At 37.9% G+C, this 10,607-nt stretch overlaps 1 protein-coding gene across 1 annotated transcript; it reads left to right on the top strand.

Moving 5' to 3' along the window:
- The first annotated feature begins 3,138 nt into the window (after positions 1-3,138).
- On the top strand, positions 3,139-7,244 carry LOC107714909 (protein-glutamine gamma-glutamyltransferase K-like). The gene is made up of 11 exons (XM_016520905.1): positions 3,139-3,538; positions 3,668-3,859; positions 3,965-4,216; positions 4,318-4,436; positions 4,648-4,755; positions 4,881-5,058; positions 5,150-5,288; positions 6,105-6,358; positions 6,485-6,645; positions 6,740-6,876; positions 7,050-7,244. The coding sequence occupies exons 1-11, from the start codon at positions 3,139-3,141 to the stop codon at positions 7,195-7,197; spliced, it is 2,088 nt and encodes a 695-aa protein (XP_016376391.1). The 3' UTR covers positions 7,198-7,244.
- Positions 7,245-10,607: the final 3,363 nt, after the last annotated feature.

Genomic DNA, 10,607 nt, shown 5'->3' with positions numbered 1-10,607 from the left:
TGGGAAAATATAGGGAAGACAATTAAGAATGAAAGCATTTCTTGCTGATTGCCATCTGACATGTTAAGGACTAAAACAATAAAATTGTGGTTTTAGTTAAACTTCTAAATTGAGACCATAGACACAATTTGGGTATTTTTCACTTCAGTCCTATAAAAATGTGAAAATTATGATAAATGTTATATTTGTTCATCATTAAATTGCTATGAGGGACACATGAGCAGTAGGTAGATGTTTGTTTTATAGCAAGTTCTGTGTAAAATCCTTTTTAAACCATATAGGGAAGACAATTAAGAATGAAAGCATTTCTTGCTGATTGCCATCTGACATGTTAAGGACTAAAACAATAAAATTGTGGTTTTAGTTAAACTTCTAAATTGAGACCATAGACACAATTTGGGTGTTTTTCACTTCAGTCCTATAAAAATGTGAAAATTATGATAAATGTTATATTTGTTCATCATTAAATTGTTATGAGGGACACATGAGCAGTAGGTAGATGTTTGTTTTATAGCAAGTTCTGTGTAAAATCCTTTTTAAACCAATCCCATTTTGTCCATTACGGGGTTGAGAAAAAAAAAAAAAGTTTTGATATGTGTCTAATGATGTGGGGGATTTAAAAAATGAATCATATGTAGTTGAAAAAAATTTATATTCTAAGTTGAAATGTTACCGAATCCCAGGAATGACCCACATATAGATGCATGGAAGGAACGATGAAACAAATACTGAATTAATGAATATTGTCCCTTTCACTGTTTTCTGTCAAGTTTGACCAGAATTACTAGACAGACTATAGTTATGTCATAAAAAATGTACCCGACTGTTGTGACCAAGTAAAGCCAGTAAACATGGTAACTTGGATGATACACACAAGGACACGAAAGCATTTCTTGCTGATTACTATCTGACATGTTAAGGACTAAAACAAAATTGTTCTAAATTAAAAATACATTTTTTTTTTTTTTACAAAAATAAAGAGACCATAGACACACTGTATTTTTAGCGTCAGTCCTATAAAAATGTGAAAACTGAGATAAATATTACATTTGTTATCATTTGATTGTTATGAGGGACACATGAGCAGTAGGTAGATGTTTGTTTTATAGCAAGTTCTGTGTAAAATCCTTTTTAAACCAATCCCATTTTGTCCATTACGGGGTTGAGAAAAAAAAAAAAAGTTTTGATATGTGTCTAATGATGTGGGGGATTTAAAAAATTAATCATATGTAGTTGAAAAAAATTTATATTCTAAGTTGAAATGTTACCGAATCCCAGGAATGACCCACATATAGACGCATGGAAGGAACGATGAAACAAATACTGAATTAATGAATATTGTCCCTTTCACTGTTTTCTGTCAAGTTTGACCAGAATTACTAGACAGACTATAGTTATGTCATAAAAATGTACCCATAACAAAAAACCCATTGTTCTTTTAATAATGTGCTGAACTGTTGAGTTTTGGATGTTTTGGGGTCATTTTGATTTAATTGGTCATATTAAAGGCTATTTCTCCTTATTTCCTCATACACCTTCTGGGTGGAGCATACCGTTCAGCTTGGGGATGGTGAACAAGTATGTTGTCTCAGAAAAAAGAAAAAAAAATCATGACATACTTGACAATGCCTTCTACCATATAATATAGTTGATAAATCCAAAGGTACATACTGATTTAAACTTATGAAATCAGATTCCTTGCTTCCACTTCCACTTGTCAAGAGACATCTCTTCCTTCATCACTCTAGGGGCTGCTGTTATTTATTCACAGGGCCTGTCAGGAAAACGGAAAAATAAAAATGTGAGAATAAAACATGAAAATTTAAACGGGTGATTTTTTTCATTCTCTTTCATGAGAATGTCTATCCTTGAATTTTCTCTGCTTTCCAATTTTATGAGTCATTCTCTTTAATAACTGACTAACAATCATATATCAAAGAGTCGTCCTTGATCTGACAATCTTGAGAGAGAAATGTAAGAATAATAGACTCTTACTGCTATTTAATACTGCAGTTTAATTTAATATAATCATGCACTATTACTGTAGGCTATGTGTTAGAGTTAATTTTGCCTTAAAATATCTAATCTCTTTGTTGAAAGGAGTTCAGTTCCTTCAAATGTATGTAAAAGAAATGATTTTTGGCATTGCATAAGATGCACAAATCATTGCTCTCTTAATAGAGCAAAATAAACAAACAGGGTCATTAAGAAATATATAGACATACTTTGCTTATAGAATGTTTCTGATATCTCAATATCTCTGAGAGAATACGAATATATACGGCTAAAAAGTATAATTAAAGATATAAAATTAATATAAAAGAATACATATATAAAATTAAGTATATATACATATATTTTTGTTAGTTTTATTACCATTTTCATCATCTTGGTGTATTCTGTGTAGACAGTATCACACTGAATTGAATGGATTCTATTGTCTTTAGTCACGTCATGTCGCGCCGCTAATGTCCAGTGGAGACAAGGAGTTAGTCTGAAAATGACTCTGCCTAAAGTTTAAAGGTTCAGAACAATTAATCTAAGATGTTAATTTCTCCCATTAATTAGTAAAAATTAACATGACTCAAAATCCTTTCATCTCTTTCTTAAGAGGACAATTACTCACACTCCTCAGCTATGAGCTGTGGATGGGGTGGAGATGGAGATGTAGTATAAATATCCCGTCTGCTTTGGAGACAAACAACAGTACGAGCGACGAGCTGGTTAAAGCAGGACTTACTGTTCACTTGCTACAGCACTTCAAGTATTCGGTTCAGTTTCTCTTGAACAGACAAGGACTAAAACCATGTAAGTAATCATCTCAGACATTGTTTGAAACTTATTATGAATTGCTATTAGAAAGCTGACATCTAGAATTCATAGGCCACCAAGAGTTGTTTAAAAACCCGGATTGTTATTTCCAATGACTTTCCTTTTCTGGTATGATTATATAGTTTATATAGTTATATAGTTAAGAATTTTGGCCTTTTGGGAATAGCCTAATGTTGTCAAGAAACCAAACTTAAATGAAACTGGAGATCTGATTTCTAAGAGATTTCGTATTTATGAATTATTAACCATCTACTGACCAATTACAGATGACACTCATGTCTCTCACTTCTTTCTTTTTTGCCCAGCATGCCTTTTGTATACAACCCATACAAAAACCTCTGCACCGTTGGCCGTTTCCCAGCCATTAAACTGCAGGAGGATGGCTGCAGGAAAGCAGCATGCTCTACACCGGTTTACACCAACCCTTGTGTTAACCCATACGCAAACCCTTGTGTCAACCCTTGCTCTAAACCTTATGTAAACCCTTGGGCTAGCCCTTGCAATATCCCTTATGCTTACCCATATGTTAACCCTTGTGTTAACCCATGCGTCAACCCCTGTGTTAACCCATGTGTTAACCCTTGTGCTACTCCATACCCTAATCCTTGCGGTTTTGTCACTCCATGCCGTGATTATGAGACAAAGGAAGTCGTCGTCAAGGAATGCGTGGAGGATTGTACAAGCAAGCGAGTCTGTGGGGTCGAGGGTAAGGGACTTTGTCTTTTTTTTATCTTTGTCCTGCAATGCATGATGGGAATGATCCTTACTCGTGATAACTCAATAATTGATCTGTTTGATGATTATTTACCTGTTTTCTGCTTTTTCATTTTCTCAGATGCTGTCCTCCGGGTGAGTAAAGTAGACCTTCTCAAATGCAGGACCGGACAGAATCGTCAGGAGCATCACACACATTGTTTCCTTGATGATCATCTCATCGTCCGCAGAGGACAGTGTTTCAATATGTGGGTTGATCTGTGCCGTCCTTTCAATCCCAGTTGTGACAAGCTTCACCTGGAGCTCAAACTAGGTTAGTTATGACCAACAGCATGTGGAAACATGCCAAGAAATAACATGAGCTGAACTAACATTTTTACCATCATTGAAATCTTTTGTTCTTCTGTGTGTTTTACAGGTCACATCCCATCCATCCGGGACGGCACTTATGTGATCGTTCCAATAGTGGAAGAATTCAAGAAAGACTGCTGGGGGGCAAAGATTGCGGAACGAGGACAAAACCGAATCAAACTGTGTGTGCACTCTGTTCCGACTGCTTGCGTTGGACGATACCAGCTCAGTGTCGTGACACACTGTCCAGGAGGCAGATTCACTTTACCTTGTGTTCCTGAAAATGAAATTTACATGTTGTTCAACCCCTGGTGTAAAGGTAAAACCTAAATATGAAAATGTAATAGAATGAGTAAAGTGAGCACTATTGAAACTTAATGAAGCTTTTCCATTTTAAGTAAAAAATGTTTTGTTTATCAGATGACTGTGTGTATCTGAGTGATGAGGCGGAGAGAGCTGAGTATGTGCTGAATGACATGGGCAGAATCTATTATGGAACTAAGCAGCAGATTGGCTGCAGAACATGGAACTTTGGTCAAGTAAGAGCCAAAAATTTAATTAATATATTACAAAAGTTCAAGTTTAAGATATGTCAGAGATAAAGGCACCGCTATGGTTTCTGGCCACCCTAGACAGTTTTTCCTAACCTTCCCATATCTGAGATATAATTCCACAGAACAAGTGCATAAGATAGCATGAAGGTTGTTTAACAATATCTAATTTTCTTCATCTCTGATCTGCGATTCTTAGTTTGAGAAGGGAATCTTGTCTGCATGTATTTATGTGTTGGAGAAGAGCTGTAAACCTTGCTCAGGATGGGGAAACCCCATTAACATTTCCAGAGTGGTGTCTGACATGGTGAGTTTTCATTTACTTCTTATCAATACCCTGATTTCATGTTTGAAAGCCTGACACAATGGTCTAATTTGTTCTCTTCTGAATGCAGTACTTCTATAATATTTTCAATCATCTCTCCTTATCAGGTTATTGCCAACAAAGACTGTGGTGTGCTGGTGGGTAACTGGTCAAACTGCTATGGAGATGGAACCGCTCCGACATCCTGGTGCAGCAGCAGTGCCATCCTGAAACAATACCACAAATGTGGAGGAATACCGGTCAAATATGGACAGAGCTCGGCCTTTGCTGGAGTCACCAACACACGTAAGAGTTCTGCAGATTGGACAAGGAGAAAACATTTTGAGAAAGTGATTGTAGATATAATACACTTATATTCTTCTTCTCTTTCTCGTAGTGTTGAGGTGTTTGGGAATTCCTGCTCGTCCGGTCTCAAACTTCTGTTCTGCTCATGACACTGATGTGTCAATGACAGTGGACATTTATCTTGATGAGAACTATGATCTGATCGATAACCTGAACTGTGATTCAGTCTGGTAAGATTCTGTACAAACCTCTTTCATTATGTACTGTAACATCAGCATTAGTGTCCTATAGTCCTATTAGTGCTATAGTACCATGATGGGACAAGCACACAAATATAATTTCTTAAACTGCATATTATGAATATTTAAAAATATTTTTTGCCACTCCTGTTTCAAGTTTGGTGATAACTGCTTTGTTAACCACCACCTGTTGGTGAGAAAATGTATATGCACTGAATGTACATTTAATATTTTTTACAGTTTTGATCTAAACTATGCAGTGTTCCTGAAAAAGCACAATGTGATTGTAACAACGTTCGTAGTTCGGGAAGAAGGAGGCAGGAACCGGCGAATACTTAAGACTTTAATAAAATAGACAAACACAAAATTAAAGTAAAGCGGCAGCCCCTCGCGGACGACTGCCGCACACCAAACACAAAATAAAATCCAGGCCTGGTCCTCTCTCGTCTTTCACTGTCGTAACTCCTCCTTTTATACTTACGGAGCTCCTCCGTGGGACTCGAGACCGGTGAGTGGTGCAGGTGTCGCTCATCATCAATTACTCCACCGGCCTCGCTCCGTTCCCACGGCTCTCGGCCCCGCCCCCACTCGTCACAATGATGAATCTGCGTTGCAAAATTTTCTTGTATGCATTATTATAATGACTTCGGAAATCCTACTTTTCATTGCATTAGGTAGTTTAAGCAAATTTAAGTTTAAGTTTAAGCAGGCAGTAAGTTATCCAATGTACAGACATTGTTTCTCTGTCTCCTCTACTTTGAATCTATTCACAAAGATTGTGCTTCTTTCTTCTTCTCTTCCATGTAGGAACTACCATGTGTGGAATGAGGCCTGGATGACTCGGTCAGATCTGCCATCTGGTTTCGGAGGTTGGCAGGTGGTTGATTCCACTCCTCAGGAAACCAGCCAGGGCTTCTTCCGCTGCGGCCCCACCTCTGTTGCTGCGATCCGCTGTGGACAGACCTTCCTGAAGCATGATGTGCCCTTCCTTTTCGCTGAAGTGCTCAGAAAGACCTTCCTGAAGAAAGACCACACATGCATTGAGCTCAAGCCCTCTGAATGTGAGAAATTATAAAATCTGAAATCAAAGAGTTGCAATACATGAGACTACACAGTTGGTACAATGTAGCTTATGGGTAAAGAGACTTGAGTATTCATTCAACATTTGTCACTTTTCCCCACAATAGGCAGACCTCTGGAATGGACCCTGAGTTATGACGAGTATAAGGAACACCTGGTGGATCACGCCTCACTGATGCTCAACATCTTCGGACATGTGGCTCAGACTAAGCAGGTTTTGGCCACACAGTACAGCTTCAGACTGCGCACACCAGATCTTGTTATCGCTGCGAGTTCAAAGTTATGGTTCAACTGATACATCTTTTGATTGTTTGAAATCCTCTCATGCATTTCAACTGTGTCTTGTATGTGGTTCTTCTCAGCCTGTATGTGACGCTGTCGTGGGTCAAGAAGTGCCAGTCAAAATCACTTTCCAGAATCCACTGCCTTGTGTCCTGAGGAACACTGCATTCCGCTTTGTGGGACTTGGACTGCAGCATGCCAGAGTTGTTAACTATGGGTAAAATTAATTAAATAATTGTTTTAATTAAATAATAAAAGTTGCATTATTATGTTTAATTTTCACTTAATTGTATAAATTATGATTGCTAAACTCAAACAGGGATTATTTAATCAAAAAAAGTAAAATGTAATAATCACAGTAGTATTAAATAATCTTTCTTTCTTTCACAGTGACATTGCAGGGCATGCCACAGTGTGCCTGACGGAGAAGTTTATTCCCAAGTGTCACGGCCCACATAAACTTCTGGCATCATTTGATTGTCCTCAGCTCACTCAGGTGCATGGATTCGCCAACATTGTTGTCAAACAGCAGTGTTAAACCAAACAAATAACTAAAACAGAGGAGACATCATGGCTCCATTGAACAGAAAGTGTTCACATTGAATTGATTTGCAAAATAAGATAACTTTTAGTTTCTCTTAACCTACAAGCTGTAAACCTTAAACTTCTTATGGTGCATTTAGTCATGATGTAGGACAAGTGCACTTATGCTTTATGCAAGACACTGTTGTCTTTTCATCTTTTCTGATTTTTTTTTCTTTTCTTTTTTTTTTTTTGTAGTTTTTAGGAATTGCATTTCCGCCACCTACTGGAAAGGAGTGTGAAGCGCACAATGAATAGGAACTTGTGTAATTGAGCAGGATCTATAAAAAAAAAAAAAAAATTATTCCTCTTGTCATTTAAAATTAGTAATACATTCTTGTCTTATACACTTTCCAGAACCTAGAATTTTATATTCACATAAATCCAAACTTTTGCAGACTCCTCAAAACATTAATATAGACCAGGGCTGTCCAAACCAGGCCGGTGCCCTGCAGAGTTTAGCTCCAACTTGCCTCAACACACCTGACTGGAAGTTTCTATGCCTAGTAAGAGCTTGATTAGCTGGTTCAGGTGTGTTTAATTAGGGTTGGAGCTAAACTCTGCAGGACACCGACCCTCCAGGACCGAGTTTGGACAGCCCTGATATAGACCATTGCTTTGCTGGTATTAAAAGATAGCATAAAACATTTCAAGACAATTAAAGAATCTGAAAGATTGTGTACTTCAAGTCAGATGCATTTACATTGTGACTGTGCCTCAGATGCAATCAACTGAAACTCTGTTTACAAAAGTGTGACCCAAATGGCCCATATAATTAGCCCACTAGGTCAGCATTAGGTCGATGTATCATGGGCTCTCCATGGGAGAGGTATTATCAGGTCATGTGGTTACACTATCATTGGCTCTCCATGGGGTGTTTGTAAAGGTCTGGTCTCACAGACAGTACCTTGGGTTAAGATTGTTTGAAGGATGACATGCTAACATCGCTGCTGAAGAACTGCTACACTGCTACCTTCAATAAATTCTTCTGCCCACAAGAACTTTGGTCAAGCTTACTTATTTGATGTATTAGAGAAATCTAGTGCATTGGCGAGACACCCAAACTACTGCTCAGCAAATACTGCAAAATCTAACAATTTGGCGAGCCAGCCAGGAGAGACTGACAAGAAAACTCACCCACTGCAACAAGAAGTGAACTAAAGAGTCTTGGAGATTCTACAGTTTTTATGTTGAAGATCAACTGATTGCATCTGTGGACACAATTTATTTGAATCAACTGGATCATTTCTCAAAGATCCTAATTTAGTGAGTGAAACTTATCAGCTCTCTAAAAGAACTTAAAGAACACTTTTTCATAAGTAAGCAGATTAATCGATGCATGTAGTGTAGCCATAATAATCAGTGTAGCACTGTTTAAGAATTTTTGGCTTAGGCCTTTCTCTAGAGTCTGTAGGAAGTTTAGTTTGTTCTCCTGAGACTGTAGGAGCTATAGAAATAAGGTTTATAAGTTCAACTCTGACCTGCAATTTCGTATTACATGAAGGCTTGAGACCAATTTCTATTGGACCAAATTCTATTTCTATATTGACACATCATGACATGACCTCTCTCTACAGAAAATCAAAGATTGAGGAAGCGCTGATTTTAGTCATGTTGCATCATCCTGTTTTATATAATACATCTTTAAAAGATTACAAAAATCAAATAAAAAGAGAGGCTGCTTGGTACACAGTGTCATTGGAAACAGGAACCAGTAGTACATTTGAACATTAAAACATATAATTGATGGACACAGTTATTGAACCGAACTGAATCAACAGTGAACTGATTTCAAATGAATAATGACTGTTTACTATTGTCTTTTTAGAGCTGCTTTACAGAATGAATGAATTTTGTTTGCATCACTGAATCATTATTTTCTTGTTTATCACTGTAAAGCTGCTTTGAAACAATCTGCATGTTATGTGTATATATATATAGAGAAAAAGACAGTAAGAGAAGTGGAAGTGAAAGAGGGACAGAAGAAAATTGAAGTTTTTTTACATAATTACTTTTATTGAAGCATTTGTAGCAGAAAGACCCACATGTGGGAATTATTCACTTCAAGGAAAAGAACAGACCATCAGGCAGGGATCAAGCAACCAGTTTCTCAGAGCAGGAACAAGCAAACAGGTGCAGGATGGTTCCCTATTGTGATTTATTAAAAAATATTGTAATTTAATACTTTTTACATTTAACAGTCAAGCGTGTGCAGAGTGGCACACCAAGACAGTGGATTAACAGTATGACCATTTGTAAAGCTACTTTTAAACAATTTATATTGTGAAAAGAGCTATACAAATAAATTTGACTTGACAGGTACCTGAGAGCCAGGTCTCCAACACAAGCAGCCAGGTGCCAGCAGCACTAAAAAAAGAAAAACAAAATGTGCCATGGATGAGTGCCACAAATAGCTTTCTTAACCGCATTCGACCAGCAATCTCCCGTCTACCCAGTGAAACCAGGAGTTTGCTACAAATAAAAATAATGCAGTTGATAAATGAGGCTGAGTACAGTTCCCAGGCACCTGATCCTTGAAGTAATAGGTCTCCCAAATGATGTTGATTAATTTGTTTCTTCATCAAATCAGATTTGGAGGTCAGCACCAATGGTCTTGTGGGCAGCACGCCAACACGTAGCGCCGTCACCCTTGGGGCGTCCCAAATTCGAGTCCCGGCTCACTGACCTTTTCCGGTCCCATCCCCCTCACTCTCACCCACTTCACTTCCTGTCAACCTATAATATCCCATCTAAATAAAGGCATAAAACACCAAAAATAAATCTCCAATAAAATAAAATAGCATTACATCACTCGCTCACCAATGGATGTTCTGCAGTGAATGGGTGCTGTCAGAATGAGAGTCCAAACAGCTGATAAAAACATCACAATAATCCACAAGTAATGCACACCACTCCAGTCCATCAATGAATGTGCTCAGTTCACGCAAGTTTCACACTGTTGTTTAAAGTGACAGTTCACCCAAAAATGAAAATTACCCCATGATTTACTCACCTTCATGCCATCTTAGGTGTTTATGGCTTTCTTCTTTCAGATAAATACAATCAGAGTTATATAAAAAAATGTCCTGGCTCTTCCAAGCTTTATAATGGCACGTTCACTAGAGCAGAGGCATAGCAATAGGGCAGGCAAGGCAGGCAACTGACAGCTGACCATTTGAACAATCGGAAATGTCATTATTAATATAACATGGAGCAATAAATCTGCATCCCCCCTAGGGGGCCCCCTCTCGCGTTACTCTGGATGTGCTTGCTTTTTCCTCGTGATGCGTCGGCCGCCGTTTTCAAACCAAGCGGCAACCTCTCCCTCTCTCTCATGAAGCCAACAAGGAAGTGACTTAAACTGTA

The sequence above is a fragment of the Sinocyclocheilus rhinocerous genome, unplaced genomic scaffold, assembly GCF_001515625.1.
Source record: "Sinocyclocheilus rhinocerous isolate Xijiao unplaced genomic scaffold, SAMN03320098_v1.1 scaffold28, whole genome shotgun sequence".
In the NCBI taxonomy this organism is placed as follows: domain Eukaryota; kingdom Metazoa; phylum Chordata; class Actinopteri; order Cypriniformes; family Cyprinidae; genus Sinocyclocheilus; species Sinocyclocheilus rhinocerous.
Note: the sequence above shows the minus strand (reverse complement) of the source record. Positions and strands in the feature narration are given on the sequence as shown.